General features: G+C 43.1%; 1 protein-coding gene across 1 annotated transcript; it reads left to right on the top strand.

Annotated features, from left to right (window-relative positions):
• Positions 1-17,157: 17,157 nt before the first annotated feature.
• LOC126803565 (uncharacterized) lies at positions 17,158-18,793 on the top strand. Its single transcript, XM_050531350.1, has 4 exons — positions 17,158-17,489; positions 17,603-17,660; positions 17,760-17,849; positions 18,131-18,793. The coding sequence occupies exons 1-4, from the start codon at positions 17,158-17,160 to the stop codon at positions 18,791-18,793; spliced, it is 1,143 nt and encodes a 380-aa protein (XP_050387307.1).
• The last annotated feature ends 1,410 nt before the right edge of the window (positions 18,794-20,203 follow it).

Here is a 20,203-nt window from a genome sequence, read left to right as displayed (position 1 = left end):
TGGGTAGCGGGTGGCTATCCAATATCGGCGGTGTATTACGAGAGGGGTAACAGATGTGTACTAGCGTTCTTGGTACCCGTAATATAAATGCATTTGGGTAACCATAAGGGTTACTTAATTTCTCATGAGCGCTTTATTTCATATTTCTTTGGGACGATCAGATGGGCTGTCCATTGACTCATGAGTGCATTTATATTTGATGATTTGTGATTTTTCGTATATATTGATATGCGATTATATTTTCATTTTACTCATACGAGCTATAAGCTTACCGGGTTTGTGTTTACAATCCCGGTGCACCAATCCGATGGTGTAGGGGATAATTCTGCAGGTGTTGATTAGTGGAGATTGAGTGACGACTCCGGAGGCTCGAAGTCGTTTGTATCCTACTTGTGGTGAGGTTTCTAGCGTGGATTTGTGTGTGAGAATTGGTGTGGTTTTATTTATGAGTGAATGTGAGGATTATTACATTTCCATTTTATGTATGGATTATAAATTTGGTTTGTAATAATTGGTTTGTCTGAGTTGTATTGAGAACTCAGAATTGATCTACTGTGACATTTTAAATGATTCCGATTCCATTGAGATTATTTGTGTTCAACGACTTTAAAAATTTGAGTTTTTAAGCTCGAAATTTTGGGGTCGTTACACTTATATTCTTATCCGGTGAAGACTAATTGTCTTCCGCCGTCCAGTTTCAATGGTGGATCAAAATCTGGTTGAGATTTATGGCCTCATACGTAATATCTCGGAAATTTTATAATTATTGTTCGGAGATATTTAAACTGGTGGTGATCCGATTATATAGTACGAGGGAGAAAAAAAAAGTTTTCAATTAATTTATACACATAAATGTTACCGTGACGGGTTAAGAGTTGACTTTTTATTCGTTATGTCACGACCCCGAAATTTCAAGTATGAAACTCGAATTCGAAGCCATGAAAAACTCTAAAACAATCTCAATAAATCGAAATCATCTTATCGTCACAACTGATCATTTCTGAGTTCATGGTACAACTCAGTCGAATTGATTATTACAAACCAAATTTATAATTCAAGCATTATATCAAATGGAAATGTAAAAATCCTCTCAATCCTCACCACAAAATAAAATAAGGCAACTTCGGAGTCTTCATAGTTGTCCGTCAATTCTGCTAATCCACACATGCTGAACTATTCCCTACACCATCGAATAGGTGCACCGGGATTGCAAAACACAAACCTGGTAAGCTTTGCAGCTCGTATGAGTAAAACAACGAAATAACATGCATAGTAATACGAGAATAAATATTGAAACATCCAATTATAAATGTACTCATGAGTCAAAGGACGGCCCATCTGGTTGTCCAATAATATCTGAAAATATAACTGCTCATGAGAAATCAGGCAACCCATATGTTTACCCAATTACATTTATAATACGGGTACTCATCTGTTACCCCTCATGCAGTACACCACCGGGCATTGGGCAACCCATCTGTCACCCAATAATCCCAAGAATATGGATACTCATAAGCCGGTAACCCATCTGTTACCTCTCATGTCAGTACATCGGCAGACAGACTAGAGCTCTAACTGTATCGTAACTGTCGCCCGGCCAAGGCTAGGTTCCGACATACCAACACGTCCGAAAACAACAAAAACGTTTTAACATAACTCAAGTTAAAACCACGTACAAAACAATCATCACATGATATTGTACAAAATCAAGTGACATGCTCAAATAAATAAATATCAATGCTATAAATGAACTTATTTTGCAAACGGAAATATGACAGTATATAATATAGCAACCCATATATATGTATCGATTTTACCAATTATACACATACACAACCCACTATATCATATACATATCATAGTTCAATCTTTTTAAATAAGTGTAATTATGAATCTCTGCTAAGGGTAGATTCGTCACTATGAGATTTTACTCACCTTAGTTTCCTGAGCGTATTTCCCACAATACTGAAAGCAATTCCTTCACTCGATTAATTGGTCACCTAAAATCGAAAAGAAGTGATTAGAAACGTTGCGTAAAACCTTAAATGCCGAATCATTATTAATGTTTTAGTGTTCAGCAATTTTCGGTTTTTACGAAATTATTGTTCACATATGTATTGTATACGTATTCTTTTATGTATATGTATTGTTTAAGTATTACTCTTCATATACATACTGTTTACGTATTACTTAACTAGTAAATACAATTTACTAATTTACCTTTCAGAAATTATTTTCACAATTACTGTACGTAAAATAATTTTACATTTACTATACGTAAATTACTTTTGACATTCACCGTACAAAAATCACTTTTTACAAAAATTACTGTTTGAAAATTACTATACCTCCAGCGACCGCGCGTGGTGCTCACGCGCCTCCCCACAGTGGCAGCGTGTGGAGCTCATTTCCTTCCCTTATTCCCTTCCATGACCTATGACCTCCTCCTGCACCCCTCACCCTCCCTCACGCGCCACCTAAGGCGGCGGTACTCCCTTCACCTCCACCTCCTCGGATTCTCCACCAAATCGCCACAATTTCAACAACAATCACACCAAACAATCAATCAAGCAAACCCTTACCTAGATAGGGCTTCAGAAACACCGGGAAATCGCCGGAAGCGCTTGAATCTTGGCGGCGAAATCGAGCAGCGGCGAGTAGCGAGGCGCGAATCGAGCTCCAATCTCGTCGTAGGAGGCACCGGGGGTAAGGTGTGGTGCAGACGTGCTAGCCTCGTGCACTGGCATCACCGGAGGAGCAGCTCAGACGGTGGAATAAATCGCAGGGCCTCGGGTTGTCACGCGAGAGCTCACGGCGGCTAGGGGACACGTGTCAAGCTCGTGGGTTACTGTGGTGGACCGTGCGAAGCCTTTGAGGCCGGCGGTGAGAGACACGGACGTCCGGTTGGTAAGATCGCCGACGATCAGTTTTTGAGAGAGAGAGTGTGGCTATGGGGGAGAGGAGAGAGACAGAGAGAGAATGAGGGTTTCCGAAATTGGAAACCCTAATTCCAACTTATTCCTTTTTATACCCTTTTCCAAAATCAGAAACTAACTTCCGTCATTAATAACTTTCACGTACGACGTCCGATTAGAATACGTCACGTGTCTAAAAAATCGTATCAACGAGCTCTACAAATTTCATGTAGGAAGTTTTCAAAAACGAATGACGGAGTAAAAGTCGACTCTCGCATCGCGAAAACATAACGTTTTTTCGATTTAAATTTCCGAAGGCGATTCCGTTTCGATTTGACATAGTCATGAAGTGAAAAAAATGCGGTTTATTAATTTTACAAACTTTATCAATTTCTAAGAATTCAAATAATTTGATTCCGAAAAATCGGGTCATTACACGTTAGGAATCTCAGAAAACTTCATTCATGGAAGTCGTAGAGTTCGACAATACGAATTCGTGGACACGCGGCACGGCTAAATCGGAGTTCGTATGAACAAATTACGAATCAAAATGTATTTGGACATTTTTGGAAAATAGTATAAATATGGGAATTACAGAGATAAAGGGCGAGAAAAATCAAAATTCGGATCGGTAATGTTCATGTTTACTGTTCACACTGAAAAAAATCCAGAAATTCTCCCTCTGAGCGGCCGACTTTGGGCCGCCGGATCTCCTCCGTCGGGTCACCATAGAGTGACATACTGATCATGTTTGAAAGGTTATTGCGTCCCTGTTGATTGTCTGGCCGCCGTTTGGGAGCGGTGAAGCCCGGAAGTTCCCAAAAAATGCATATTTCGCTGAACTTCAACTCGTCGGATCTCCCTCCTCCTGCAACCAATCGGTGAAATTCTTGTCCCATTTTGAAGGTCTCATTCCATTCTACAAACCCTCCAAAAGATTTAATTCAAATCGTTGTGTGCTAAGAGAATCTAAGAAAAAAAATCATAGGTTTTAAATTGAGGCTTTTCAGTTTTTGTTAAATTGAAGTGTTTACGCTCAGAATTAGACTTTTTGGTGAACTAGAAAGTTGTTAGGAATGACATTTAGATTGTGGTGGTGAAATTTGGTGGTCATTAGTGGTGGTCGAGAAACAGTGGCGCCGCATGAACAGTGTTCATCAACATTAACTATGGACATTGTTCATGAACAGTAATTGTGAACAGTGTTCAGTAAAATAGTAACCCGAACCATGTTTAGTAAACAGTAAAACATGAACATTGTTCATAGAACAATGTTTTATGAACATCGTTTAGCTGTACTGAAATCGTCACCAGATATTTTACGTATCGTTTTCTAAGCATTTTATCATTTTATTAGGTGACCGACGAAACGAGTGAGGGAATTGCTTTTAGTGTCGTGGAAGTTGCACCCAGGAAATAAGGTGAGTAAACCTCAAAATGATCATCATGATCAAAGTAGTGTTATAATTATTGAATTTAGTGTGATTTGTTAACATAGTCGTTGCATCATCATGTTTTGGTTTAAATTCGTGAACTTGATCGTCTACTATTCATGGGTAAGTGAAATACTAATTTAATAAATGATTTTGGAAAGCTTTTAGTGATTATGAACTATGGTGAATGTGAGTAAATCTCACTATGACGAGTCTACCCTTGGCGGTGACTCATAGTTACGTTTTTTGTTAAAAGCTCGAACTAGGACATGTATATGATTTAGTAGGTTGTGTATGTATATAAAATAGTAAATACGATACATATATATGGGTTGTTATATTATATACTGTCACGTTCTTATTTTAAAATGAATTATACTATGGCAACTATATTTATTTTATTTGAGCAAGAGTCGTTTTGTTGTAGTACAATAACATGTGTGTAATGTTATTGTATGTGGTTTTAACATTGAGTCTTGTTTTTGGGTAACAGATGGGTTGCCTAGTCTCACATGAGTACGTTAGTTTTTAAATGTTATTTGACATATTTCCTTTGTATGCGATGTATGTTTATTATTGATTTACTCATACAGGCTGAAAAGATAACCGGGTTTGTGTTTACAGTCCCGGTGCACCAATTCGATGGTGTAGGGGATAGTTCTGCAGGTGGGGATTAGCAGATTCAGAGGGTTTACTCTGAAGATTTCTTTCTTCTGTTTGTGGTGAGGATTGAGTGAATTTGATATTTCCATTGGTTATAATATTGAGGTATAAACTGGTTATATATTATTCAAGTCGACTGAGTCATGGTGTGGACTTAGTTTCGATACACTGTTATGATAAGATGATTTCAATATATTTGAAATTGTTTTACAATTTTCATGGTTTCGAGTTCAAATTTTTATCATTCGAATTTCAGGGTTGTGACATCATCACTCTCATGGACATAGGATACCTTTGTATGATCGGATGATCCCATGCATGGCATCCAATGCAATATTCAAAGCCTCCGGCATACTTCCGGTAAGGTCCATCCAAATCACAGTCTATTTTTATCTAAAGTTAATGCCATGTTTAAATTTGTGGTTCCAATCATTGATCTTCAATCTTGTATATATTTCAAACTATTGGTCACTCTACATTTACCTCCCACCAGCTTCTGAGATAAGCTAGATAAACTCGTTGCCTCCTTTTCCTCTCTTGTAGATCCACATGCATAGTGGAAAATCATTAAGTAGAGGAAATCAGTAAGCAGTTGGTTCTACTTTATCTTAGGATGTTTTTTAATTTTTCTACTCCATCTTTTTTGTATGCTGCTGTAACAGCTGAATTATGTACGTAATTCTTAAGTTCCCTTGTTCTTACAATTCGATTCAAAAGAAAAAGTCATCTAGATCAAACCTTATTAGTATGTATTTTTTATTAGAAAAAAAACTTCATTTAAGTAAACCTACATACAACTAGTTCGGACCGTTGTGGATTTTTGTGGCATGTTTACTAACTTAGAATGAAATTAAGAATGTATGAATTGATTCCGGACGTAAAGAATTCCATTATTTACTAACACATTAAAGAATTGGATTTAATATGGGTCTCAGCTCCTCATGACAAGTCCCTTAACTTGATACCCAAGGGGAGAGGTGGGTATCATAATCAACCAATTGTTTTTTTACAAAAACTACCATAATATAATTGAGAATATTTTCAAATTGTCCAGCCTAAATTGAGAATATATATATATATATATATATATACACACACACACAAACACACATATAGTATTGTTCAAATCCAAAAATAAACACCCACATATATTCCACGGGATTTAAGGTCAATTCTTCTCTTTTTCTAACAATATTCTCCAAATTTTATTCTTTTATTTACATACCATATAATCGATAGGTGAAATCTAGTTACAATTAGATTTGCCTTATTGAGTGTTAAAGGAAACAAATTAGTATAGTGACATATGTATGTCGCTCTACTGGTAAAAATGGTGTAACACAATATCACTATTGGTAAGTAGAAGAAATAAGTGACTTCATATATATATGAGTATTTTAGTAATCAAATTAACTTTGATTTTGATTTTGATAGTAAGTAAAAACAACATCAATCATAATTAATATTGTTTATGTTCTAATTTTATGTTGTAAGTAAACAATTTATTGAAATTAAAATTTCTACATTTAAATCCATTCCGTCTCTAGAATTCTATTCCAGATAAATTCAATTCTAAATTAGTTTACACACCAAAGATTTCAATCAAGAAATCTAACCGAGACATCATGATTAAGAACAAGGGCCCAGAGATGACTCATATGAGACAACAACGAACATAGACTAAAGTAGTTGTAGCTAAACCTTATTAGCAATTTAGTATGTTGAATATAATTAATCAGCTACCAACTAAATTAGGCCTCATCATTTAACCTGCAGATCCGAAAAGCCTACAGAGGCCGGCAAGCCCGATGGGCTATTACCCGGCCCGGCCCGGCCCGTGAGAAATTCCGTCAAAACCCACTTTAGTGAGTAGATGGCCGGGCTAAGATTCGAGGTGTGAAACCCGGCCCAGCCCGCCAAAAGCCCACATACCCGGTCCGTAAAAGCCTATCAAATAATAAAATATTATACATACATATTTTATTAAGTTGCTTTATAAAACTATCGTATTATGAAGCAAGTATATGAATGAAACGTCTTGGGATCGATCGATACTAGCCAATATGATCGGTATATATATTTAGTGACCCTATAAAAATTTCATCAAATTCGAACCTCGTTTGACCGTCGGAATTTCCGGTAAACCGAAAACAATACTAATATGCCATACAGGAAGACTCATTACCAAAATTTGAACACCGAAAGCCCTTTGCATATCTGAAATCACCTAATTTTTGTCACCGATTGTGTGTGGCCATACAATGGACACTCATTTGGCAAATCCCCGGTCAATGGACATTTTAATATGTCAAAACGCCTCTTTTTTTTGTTCACCGTCGGTACGGACAGTCAAACAATGTCCAAAACGGAAGAAATTTTTACGGGTTCCCTAAATATATATACTGATCACATTTACTGGTGTTGATCGACCATATTTCGAACTAGAGTTATTGATCGCTGAAGTGTCCACTAATGTATCATAACCTTTATATTAGGTTTATAATAAAACTATCACATTATGAAGCGACTATATGAATGAAACTTCTCGAGATCGATCGACAACAGCCGATACGATCAGTATATATATTTAGTGACCCGTAAAAATTTCATCCAATTCGGACCTCATTTGACCGTCGGAATTTCTGGTAAACCGAAAACACCACTAATGTTCCCTAAGTGAGGACTAATTACAAAGATGCGAACGCCGAAAGCCGTTTGCATTTCTGAAATCATCTAATCTTTGTTGCTCATCATGCACGGTCGCACTGAGAAAACACATTTAGCAAAGCCCCGGTCAATGGGGTTTCAATATGTCAAAACGCATCTTTTTGGTTGACCGTTAGTACGAACGGTCAAACCATGTCCAAAACAGACGAAATTTTTACGAGGTCCCTAAATATATATACCGATCACATCTGCTAGTGTCGATCAATCCCGAGAAGTTTCCTTCATATAGTCGCTTCATAATGCGATAATTTTATTCTAAACCTAATATAAAGGTTATGATACATTAGTGGACACTTAAGCGATCACCAACTCCAGTAAACCGAAAACACCACTAATATGCCCTAAGGGAGGACCCATTACAAAGATGCGAACGCCAAAAGGCATTTGCATATTTGAAATCACATAATTTTTGTTATCTATTGTGTGCGGCCGCACTGAAGAAATTCATTTGGCAAAGCCCCGGTCAATGGGGTTTTAGTATGTCAAAACATCTATTTTTTAGTTGACCGTTGGTACGAACGGTCAAACCATGTCCAAAACGGACGAAATTTTTACGGGTTCCCTAAATATATATACTGATCACATCTGCTGGTGTCGATCGACCATATTTCAAACTGGAGTTGTCGATCGCTGAAGTGTCCACTAATATATCATAACCTTTATATTAGGTTTATAATAAAACTATCGCATTATGAAGCGACTATATGAAGGAAACTTCTCGGAATCGATCGACACCATCTGATGTGATCGGTATATATATTTAGTGACCATTTTAAAATTTCATCCAATTCGGACCTCGTTTAACCGTCAGAATTTTCGGTAAACCAAAAACAACACTAATATGCCATAAGGGGGGGACCCATTACGAAGATACGAATGCGGCAAACTGTTTGCATATTTCAAATCACCTAATTTTTGTCACCGATCGTGTGTGGTCGCAACGAAGAAACCTATTTGGCAATGCCCCGGTCAATGGGGTTTTATCAGGTGTTGCAGGAGTAAGGCTGACTTAGCATAATAGAGTTGCTAAGGCCTCACGAGTCGTATAACAAAAGAGTAAGCTCGTGACAGGTGGTATCAAAGATGAAGTTCGATCAATAGGCTAGCTCGACATAATGGCAAAGAACGGCAATCCTGCAGGTAATGTTTCCAACGACACGCAATAGAGGGGTTGCAAAGAACTTGTCAACCCTATGGTTCCAAAGAAGGACCGGCTCAAGGACGTGTTAGCTTCAATCGGCTCAAGACTAACTCAAGTGGAGGAGAGCGTGAGTGGCATGGGGGCCCAGGTGGAAGACTTGGAGGCGGAGGACGCCGCAATCCACACTGCGATCAAGGGCATGATGCTCAAGCTAGAGGAGTCCTTGCAGGGCGAGATGGACAAGATTCGCGAGGAGTTCATGGGGGAACTTACCCGGATTCGTGAAGTTCATGAAAGGGAGCACAATAGTATGCTTGCACGCATGGAGGAGATGCAGGTTGATTATGCATGCATACAGGAATTGCGGGCAGACCTTGCCCTATGCAAGCTTGCACTAGCCACGGGGGCTAGCACCAACAACACCGTAGATACCAAGAGGATCGAGGTGCCAAAGCCGAAGAGCTTCGGAGGGTTGCACAATGCTCGAGAAGTAGACAACTTCTTATGGAGGCTATATGGCCGTAGGCATCATGGAGGAGGATGCCAAGATAAAAACCGCGGCTGTATATCTCACCGACACCGCCATGCTATGGTGGAGGAGAATGCGAGAAGATGTTGAAAGAGGTACGTGCACCATCTCTACCTTTGATGACTTTGTTAAAGAGCTTACGAAGCAATTTTATCTCGAGAATGCCGAGGATGAGGCAAGAGCTCGCTTGCGAAGGCTCAAGCACACGGGGCCTATTCGTGATTATATTAGAGATTTCACTAACTTGGTGCTTGAGATCCCCGACTTGTCAGACAAGGATGCTCTCTTTAACTTCATGGATGGTCTCCAATCATGGGCCAAGACGAAGCTTAGGCGACGTGGAGTGTAAGACCTTGCCACTGCCATAGCCGTGGCCGAGGGCTTAGTTAATTTCTCAAGTTCAAGGGAGTCTAAGACCAAGGAGAAGAAGAGCAACTATACCAAAGGTTGGGGAGACAAAGGCCAACGCAAGGAGGAGCCCCGCCGTGAGAGTTATTCGGCAAGATTCAAGGATAAAGGGAAGCCAAGGGACACACAGAGCTCAGATAAGCCTAATGACAACAAGTGCTTCCTTTGCGATGGTTCACATTAGGCTAGGAATTTCCCACAAAGGAGAGCTCTAAGCGCACTCTTGGGAAGTCATCAAGGTGAGAGTGAAGCCGAGGGTGGCAATCAAGGTGAACACTTGGGGTCTATGCAGGTGCTCAATGCAATCCACTCTACACCCAAGGTCCAAGCCAAAGGTTTGCTTTTCACAAATATCAGCATAGGTGGAAAGCCAACAACGTCAATGCTTGACATGGGGGCAACCAAAAATTTCATTTCCATTGAGGCACGCAGGCTAGGACTAAAGGCGAGCAATGGAGGGGGCTCCATCAAGGCGGTTAACTCACCTGCCCACCCCATACAAGGAGTAGCTCGAGGAGTCAAGACAAGTGTGGGAGCCTAGACTTCTCGATAGTACAGATGGATGACTACAAGGTAGTCTTGGGGTTAGAGTTCCATGATCAAGTCAAGGCATTCCCGGTGCCATTTGCCAATAACTTATGCATCATGGGTAGTGAGAGGTCGTGTGTGGTGCCAACAACTCGAAGAGCACAGCAAGACATCAAGGTGTTGTCGGCATTGCAATTTAAGAAAGGCATCAAGAGGGAAGAAGAAAGCTACTTGGCCATCCTTAGTGTGTTCGATGACAAGGAGCCAAGGCCACAAGATGACATGCCCAAGGAGGTAGCTGCAGTTCTTGAGGAGTTCAAGGATGTATCACCCGCGGAGCTGCTCAAGAGACTATCCCCAAGGAGAGAGATCGACCATAGATCGAGTTAGAACTAGGGACCAAACCACCCGCCAAGGTGCATTCCATCCAAGAATGGGAGCTACCCACCAAGGTACATGAGTTAAGATCTTTTCTTGGGCTAGTAAATTACTACCGCCGCTTTATCAAAAGATACTCGGCAAGGGCTGCACCATTAACCGACATTCTCAAGAAAAACAAGGAATGAGAGTGGACATCGGAGTGGCAAGAAGCCTTTGAAGACTTGAAGAAGGCAATATGTGAGGAGCCCATGCTTAGCCTACCGGATCACTCCAAGACATATGAAGTGCACACCGATGCTTCCGACTTTACCATCGGTGGAGTTCTCATGCAAGAGGGGCATCCAATTGCCTATGTGTCACGGGCCGACTTTTGTAGAGCACAAGCGGACCGTGCGGCACTTGCTAATCGACAAACGAGTAGCAAGTAAGCCAAGTGAGTACCTTGCAAGGGACAATGGAAAGCACACGATATTAGTATAGTGTTAGCGGCAAGCAAGAACACAGTTTATATAGTTGTTGGGCAATCTCATGAACAATCGAATAGGCAACAAGAATGATCTCACGGGGCGTAGATAATTGAATAATTCCTCTCTTTATTGATGGTAAGACGTTAAGGGAGGCGCAAGTACATGTGCTTACCTATACTAGTTCCGTAGGCCAACCGTCGCCGCCTAGGAACCCCTCCCTATAATAGCATATTTTGCAAAACTAGACTTGGCAGTGGGAAACATGGAACCTTCCCACCATGAGCCAACTAAAAAAAGGAAATTACAGAAAATATAAATTACAATACTGCCACTAGCACGCAAGCAACCGGCCATAGGCATGACTCATGACCTTGGACAAGGTTGCTTGCGGCCTTACAAGTGCGGCCCCTAACATCCTCCCCCACTAAAGCTGTCGGCGCTCTCGACGACTGCCTTGGAGTTGAAGTCTTCAATCTTCTGCTTGAACTTCTTCAGTGTCTCCACATTCTCCCAGCTTACTTCTTCATCTCCAAACCCCTTCCACTTCACCAAGTACTGCTGGCGTGGTCGCTCTTGAACTGCTTGGTTTCGCCCCTGACTCTTGAATGTGCTAACAACTCTTTCAGCTAAAATCTCCTCGACCTCCTTTAGCTTGCTTGATCTGATCTCCACAGGCTCTCTAGCAGGCTTGTTGCGGGCTTGGTCTTCCTTGTCGAGATGGTGCGGCTTGAGGTTGCTGACATGGAACACTGGGTGAACTTTCATCCACGGTGGTATGGCGATCTTGTATGAACACTTACCTACTTTTGAGATGACCGGAAGTGGGCCTTCATATTTCCTGAACAATCGTTTATCTTTGGAACGAAGGAATCTGAGCTGTTCAGGTAGAAGCTTGACAAGCACCATGTCCCCTTCCTGGAAGGCTCTAGGTTGCCGCCCTTGATCTGCCCATTTCTTCATCCTCCCCGCTGCCTTCTCTAAGTAAGCTTGAGCAATCTCAGCGTTGGCCTTCCACTCTTTGGTGAAGTTGAAAGCACGGGGATTGTTGCCCCTGTACACCTCCTGCACGGTGTGCGGTAGGAGTGGTTGTTGGCCGTTAACTATCTCGAAGGCACTCTTGTTGGTGGCTGAACTCTTCTTCGAGTTGAAACAAAATTGTGCTACATCTAGCAACTCCACCCAGTTCTTCTGGTTTGCTTGAACAAAGTGCCTCAGGTACTCTTCCAGCATTGAGTTGAAGCGTTCAGTTTGTCCATCTGTCTGGGGGTGATAACTGGAAGAGATGTTGAGTTCTGACCCCAGCAGCTTGAACAGCTCCGTCCAGAATGACCCTGTAAATCTGGTATCCCTGTCACTGACAACGTTTTGCGGTACTCCCCAATACTTCACCACATGTTTGAAGAAGAGGGCCGCGGTGTCTTCGGCCGAGCAATGCTTTACGGTTGGCACAAAAGTTGCATACTTTGAGAACCTGTCAACCACTACAAGGATACCGGATAACTCTCCAACCTTGGGTAAGTTGGTGATGAAATCTAAAGAGACACTTTCCCATGGTCGGCTAGGTACTGATAGTGGTTCTAGCAACCCTGGAGTCTTTTGCCGCTCCACTTTGTCTTGTTGGCAAGTCAAGCAAGTCTTGGTGTACTCCATCACATCATCCCGCATTTGAGGCCAATAGTAACCCTGCTTGAGGAGGGCATGGGTTCTTTGCCATCCTGGGTGACCTGCCCACAAGGTGTCGTGACACTCCCTCATGAGCATCCTTCGCAGCCCATCGGCCCGGGGAACATACACTCTTCCCCCCTTTGTCATCAACAAGTCATTTTCTAACCAGAATCTGCGGCTTTTCCCTTCCTTCACTAGCTTGACAAGGGCTTGAGCTACTGGATCCTTCTCTAGATTCTCCTTGATCCTTGCCTTAATATTTGTAGCTACTACACTGCCAGACATAGTAGCCAAGACACGAAGGGCCGCCAGGTCGGCTTTACGACTTAAGGCATCTGCAACTTGATTGGTGCGACCTGCCTTGTACTCAAACTCAAAATCGAACTCCGCAAGGAACTCTTGCCATCGAGCTTGTTTTGGAGTTAACTTTGGGTGTGTCAGGAAGTATCTCACTGCAGAGTTGTCAGTCTTGACTAGGAACTTCGACCCCAACAGGTAGTGTCGCCAAGTCCTCAAGCAGTGAATCACGGCTAACATCTCTTTCTCATGGGCAGTATATCTTCTTTCTGGGGGCGAGAGCTTGTGGCTCTCATAGGCTACCGGGTGTCCTTGTTGCAGTAAGACACCTCCTAGAGCAAAATCGGATGCATCAGTTTGCACTTCAAATGGCTTGCTCAAGTCTGGTAAGGCAAGGACAGGGTCCTCCATAACTGCCTGCTTCAACTTTAAGAAGGCTTCCTCACAGCCTTCATTCCAACTCCACACCACTCCTTTCTTCAAAAGCTCTGTTAAGGGAGTCGTCTTCTCCGAATAATTTTCAATGAACCGCCGATAGTAATTGGCTAGTCCAAGAAAGGAGCGCAGTTCTTTGACGTTTTTGGGGCTCTGCCACTCCTCAATAGCTCTTACTTTTCCCATGTCCATCCTGATTCTTCCCCTTTCTATGACATGTCCCAAGAATTTGATGGAACTTTGTGCGAATGCGCACTTTTCTCGCTTGACATATAATTTGTTCTCCCGCAATCGTTGAAACACCAGCTTCAAATGTTCCACGTGCTCTTCTAACGTGGGACTATAGATCACAATATCATCCAGATACACCACCACAAATTTGTCTAATAAGTCGCTAAGGACTTGGTTCATCAATGTGCAGAAAGTAGCAGGGGCGTTAGTCAACCCGAACGGCATCACTAGGAATTCAAAGGCACCATATCGAGTGACACATGCAGTCTTGTACTCATCTCCCTCTGCGATGCGGACTTGATGGTACCCCGAGCGAAGGTCAAGCTTTGTGAAATATTGGGCACCACTGAGTTGGTCGAACAAGTCTTGTATCAATGGAATAGGGTACTTGTTCCTCACGGTAACCTTGTTGAGAGCTCGGTAGTCCACACACAACCTCAAAGTCCCATCTTGTTTTTTCTGAAATAGCACCGGCGCACCAAATGGAGACTTGGAGGGCTGGATGAACCCTGCCTCTAGTAGCTCCCCAAGTTGTTTCCTCAACTCTACTAGTTCTGGAGGGGCCATTCGATAGGGTGCCCTCGCAGGAGGTTTGGCCCCAGGGAGCAACTCGATCTCGTGATCAACATTCCTCCTTGGTGGCAATTCCTTGGGAAGTTCTGATGGCATCGTGTCTTTGTAAGTTTCCAACACTCCCATAATCTCCCTTGGAATCGTCTCCTCCTCAACTTTGTCTTTGATCAAGGGGACAACGACATATGTTGGCTATTGGCGCTTCACACCCTTCTTGAATTGAATGGCCAACAAGAGGCGAGGTCCACTCGGTGGCCTAAGCTTTGCCGGCACTACACAAGGCCTTTCCCCCATAACCAACAAGTTTTGAGCATTGGGTATGGGAATGGCTCTGTTCTCCAACATGAATTCCATCCCCAAGATTACATCAAAGTCATCTATCTGCACGACAACCAAATCCGTCTTTCCTTCCCAATTGCTCAACTTCAGTTGCACGCCTTTAGATACCCCAATTGTGGGTGAGGGTGAGGAATTAACTGCTTTCAGGTGACCCGTATCTTTTTCGATTTTTAACCCCAACCTTCGTGCCTCTACTTCTGACACAAAGTTGTGGGTGGCACCAGTATCGACCATCACGCTCTTGGCTCCCTTCCCATTCAAGCTACCTTCAACAAACATTAAGCCTTTTAGCAATGGCTTCTTTGACATGAGGGTCTGTTTCTCTACCGCATTAAGGAATTTTAATGCCCCCATGTGGCTAGGTTCTTCCACTTCCTCTTGGTGTTCCTCATTTTCTTTGGCCGAGATTTGGGCTTGTAACGCTGACAAAGCAGTCTTGTGAGGGCACTCATTCACCCTATGAGGTCCCTTGCATAGAAAGCACGATATGGGTCTTGGGGTGAAGCCTGTATAACTGAACGGGCGTGGAGTAAACACCCCAGTGGAGGCTGCTGGTTTGGAGGAGGCAGTGTCCCTGACACCAATAACCCTTCTATCCCCCCCTCCAAAATTTGAGGACCTTGACTCTCCTCCCCCACTTCTACTCGGACCCGGTCTGGCATTTCTATTGATATTCACATTCGAAAAGGATGAGGTTTTCCTCGCAGAGTTCTCTTCGAATGTGTAATCAGTCAACCTTTCTGCCGCTGCTTGGGCCGAGGCTAAATCTTGGACCCTTTGTCTTTGGAGCTCAGTTCTAGCCCATGGCTTCAATCCTTCAAGGAAGTAGAATAGCCGATCTTTCTCTGACATGTCGGGGAGGTCGAGCATGATCATAGAGAATTTGCTCACAAACTCTCTGATGTTGTTGGTGTGTTTCAACTCCCTCAATTGCCTTCTTGCAATATAATCGACATTCTCAGGAAGGAATTGGGTTTTGAGTTCCTTCTTGAGATCCTCCCACGTCTCAATGCAGCAAACATTTCTTTGAATATCATTGTATTTAGTCCTCCACCATAACTTGGCATCTCCTGACAAGTACATAGTCGCCATGTTTACCTTCGCTCCTTCCGAATCAGGCTTTACTGCCCGAAAGTATTGTTCCATATCAAACAGAAAGTTCTCAAGCTCCCTGGCATCCCGTGCCCCTCCGTAAGCTTGAGGTTCCGGTATTTTGACCTTCCTGTAGTCCGTCACAGGTTGGTTTGACATCGCTCGAACAACAAGATTGAGCTTGGTGTTCATCTCCAACAGCTCGGTTTTGAACGCATCAATGGTGGCTCGGACATCCTCGGCGAGGGTGTCCATAGTCACATGTAATGTGTCAAGGGCATCACTCATGGCCCCCAACTGCTCTAACGAGGCACCTCCTCTATCTTCATCATCATGTCCTCCCCCCTCGGGAGCTCTTGTTTTTTCTAGGGCCGCAACTCGGTCCTTCAGCTTTTCCAGTTCCTTCTTAGGCCCTGCTCCTCCCCTGGGAGCTTCTGCCTTCTCTAGGGCCACCACTCGGTCCCTTAACTCCTCCAGATCCTCCACTCGTGTCGCCAACTTCTCTAGATCGACACGATCCAACAAGGAGGTAATATCAATCAATCTATCAGGGACCCCCGCAAGTTCACCGAGTTGTTGATCATAGAAATCGAACCGTTGCGCGTTCGTCATGTTTCCCACCATCGTATGAGTCTTAAGCACAGCCGGCAAGCCGGCTCTGATACCAGCTGTCACGGGCCGACTTTTGTAGAGCACAAGCGGACCGTGCGGCACTTGCTAATCGACGAACGAGTAGCAAGTAAGCCAAGTGAGTACCTTGCAAGGGACAATGGAAAGCACACGATATTAGTATAGTGTTAGAGGCAAGCAAGAACACAGTTTATATAGTTGTTGGGCAATCTCATGAACAATCGAATAGGCAACAAGAATGATCTCACGGGGCGCAGATAATTGAATAATTCCTCTCTTTATTGATGGTAAGACGTTAAGGGAGGCGCAAGTACATGTGCTTACCTATACTAGTTCCGTAGGCCAACCGTCGCCGCCTAGGAACCCCTCCCTATAATAGCATATTTTGCAAAACTAGACTTGGCAGGGGGAAACATGGAACCTTCCCACCATGAGCCAACTAAAAAAATGAAATTACAGAAAATATAAATTACAATACTGCCACTAGCACGCAAGCAACCGGCCATAGGCATGACTCATGACCTTGGACAAGGTTGCTTGCGGCCTTACAAGTGCGGCCCCTAACACTATGAAAGTCAGAAGCTTAATGATACGAAGCGGCACACCGTGCAAGAGAAGGAAATGAGTGTCATCATCCATTGCCTTCGACACTCATTGCCTTCGAGTATGGCGACATTACTTGCTTAGGACAAAGTTCGTGATCATGACCGACAACATAGCAACAAGCTACTTCCAAACCCAAAAGAAGCTAAGTCCAAAGCAAGCAAGGTGGCAAGACTTCTTGGCAGAGTTTGACTATACCATCGAGTACAAGCCTGAGAAGGCGAACGTGGTAGCCGATGCCTTAAGTCGCAAGGCGGAGTTTGCAAGCATTTCTCAATTCACTAGCCCATTGCTAAGCAAGATCAAGGAGGGACTAAGGGTAGACCCTCAAGCACAGAGCCTCATTACCTTAGTAAAGGAAGGCAAAACCCGGAGGTTTTGGCTAGACGACGACCTTCTCTACACGAGAGGCCGCCACATCTATGTACCGAAGTGGGGCAGCTTATGAAGGGAGCTAACCAAGGAATGCCATGATTCCAAATGGCCGGCCACCCAGGTATTAAACGCACACTTGCTTTGTTAAAGTCCATGTATTATTGGCCTAGGATGCGGGACGGGGTCGAAGAATATGTGTCGACGTGTCTAGTTTGCCAAGAAGAGAAGGTAGTCCAGCAGTAGTCGGGGGGCTTGCTTGACCCCTTGCCCATTCCCGAGAGACCATGGGAGAGTGTCTCTATGGACTTTATCAATTGTCTGCCGAAGTCCGAGGAGTTTGGGAGCATCATCGTTGTGGTGGACAGATTTAGCAAGTATGCAACCTTCATGGCTGCATCAGCCGACTACACAGTAGAGGTGATAGCAAGGCTATTCCTACACAATGTAGTCAAACTTTGGGGAGTTCCAAGAAACATTGTCAGCAATAGAGACCCGCGCTTCACGGGAAGATTTTGGACGGAGCTGTTCAATATGCTAGGGACGGACTTGAACGTTTCAACAAGTTTCCATCCACAAAGTGACGGTCAAATGGAGTGCGCCAATGCACTCTTGGAGCTATATTTGCGACACTACGTGAGTGCCAACCAAAAGATTGGGCCAAGCTTCTAGATGTGGCGCAGTTTTCTTACAACCTGTAGCAAAGCGAGGCCACCAACAAAAGTCATTTTAAAATCGTGTTGGGACAACAACCTACAACACCTATATCCCTTGTCACTCGCTATGAATGGAATAGCTCAACCACGTTCAAGTTCGCCAAGTCATGGCATGAGCAAATAGAGTTAGCTCGAGCGGCGTTGCACAAGGCTGCCAAGAGGATGAAGAAGTGGGCGAACAAGAAGAGGAGGCATGTTGAGTTCAAGGAAGGCGACCTTGTACTTGTGAAACTCTTGCCGCAACAGTTCAAGGCCTTTAGGAAGGTTCACAAGGGCTTGATCCGCAGGTATGAAGGGTCGTTTGAGGTAATCAAACGCGTAGGCAAAGTTTCATACAAGTTCAACCTCCCGCCCAAGTTAAAGATACATCTGGTCTTCCATGTGAGTATGTTAAAGCCCTACAACGAGGATGAGGAAGACCCATCAAGGGGAATATCGCATCGGGCACATACATCGGTTGTCACCAACTCTGATAAGGAAGTAGATAAAGTACTTGTAGATCGGGTCATTCGACGTCAAGGCGTGCCAAGTTATAAAGAGTACCTCATCAAGTGGAGAGGTATGCCCAATACGAAAGTAAATTGGGAGTCTGAGGATACGCTTGGGCAGTTCAAGGACAAAATCCAGCAATACAATGAAGCACGATGAGGGCATCGCGGGGTTTGGTGGGGGAGAATGTCACATCCCACCAAACTTGGTCATTTTTACCTTGAGCATTTTTGAAGCAAGCATGGCTCAAGGAAGGTTATGAAAGACACTTGAGCATTCTAGGCGGATTCGGAAAATGGTGGAACTCTTTAGAACTCTTTGGAAGTTCATAGAAGGCTCTAGAAGACGTTGGAAGTCCCCGGAAGAATGGGAAAGCCTTGGGACATCTCCGGATTTCTCTAGAACTATGGAGATGCTAAGGGAACAAGACCACTCCGAAAGTCTCTAGAATACTCAAGGTAGCTCTTAGCTTTGTGTAGACTTGTATAGATTTCTCTACAGTCATCTACACTTGTACATAGTCCTAGAATTCTCTAGAACTGTTGAGGTAAGATGGGGAGGCTTATAAATAGCAAGGCGCCCCTCACATTTGAGCCATCAAGTAAGTTGTCTTCAAGCATACTTATAAACACTCTTGTAAGCTTTCTTTGTTCAATATAAGTTCTCTTTAGAGATATTCTCTTTGTTTTTTAATTGTTCTAGCCAGGTGTTGCAGGAGTAAGGCTGACTTAGCATAAAGGAGTTGCTAAGACCGAATAGCATAGAAAATGAGTAAGCTCGTGACACTAAGCTACCTAGATAGCTTTTATATACCTTTTTCTTTCTTTATTCCAATTATTGGATGGCCGACATTAAGAAGAACCTTAGATAATAAATTTTGTTGAGTCACACAGTCCAAGGTGAACAACTCGATCATGCTTATGTTTACATGGTTGTGAGTCTATGAGTTCAATGCATAGTGCTCCAAATATATGTGCGTACTCAACTTCCTAATTGCATATGCTGATGGAGATATCAAAATGTTTCATATGGGAAAGACTGAGTGGGAATTTGCAAAGTTCGTCACCCTTGAAGCTTTCAAAAATTCTTGTAACGGATATCTTGTTGATACCTGCTGCGAGTTTGGGACAGAGCCACAGAGGTTTTTGTTCATAGTCACAATAGCGAATGGGAATCCCTTGACATGATTAAGGAACGAAAACGGATTGTATGCACCACGGAGTACATGTACCATCAAATCTCAATCGTACATTTGTACACCATCAAATCTCAACCGTACGTTTGTACATGTCAACAAACGTCTCATTAAAGTTTTTGACTTACGCAAGTAAAGAAGAAACAGCCGCGATAGTCATTTTCTTCAGTTCTTTGCTCCTCCGCCGACTTTGTGGTAGCTACCATGAGTACCATCGATCGATCTCCATCGGCGACATTCATATGATCTTGGTGTGTCCATCGATCAACTGTTGGAGAGGGCTGGGGTGGGGGGGGAGAGGCCGAATGTTAGATATGTTAAACAGCGACAAGCATGGCCCGTGGACCAACTATACCGATATTGTCTCAACTTAG

The sequence above is a fragment of the Argentina anserina genome, chromosome 7, assembly GCF_933775445.1.
Source record: "Argentina anserina chromosome 7, drPotAnse1.1, whole genome shotgun sequence".
Classification (NCBI taxonomy): Eukaryota; Viridiplantae; Streptophyta; class Magnoliopsida; order Rosales; family Rosaceae; genus Argentina; species Argentina anserina.
This window is presented reverse-complemented; position numbering and strand designations above follow the sequence as displayed.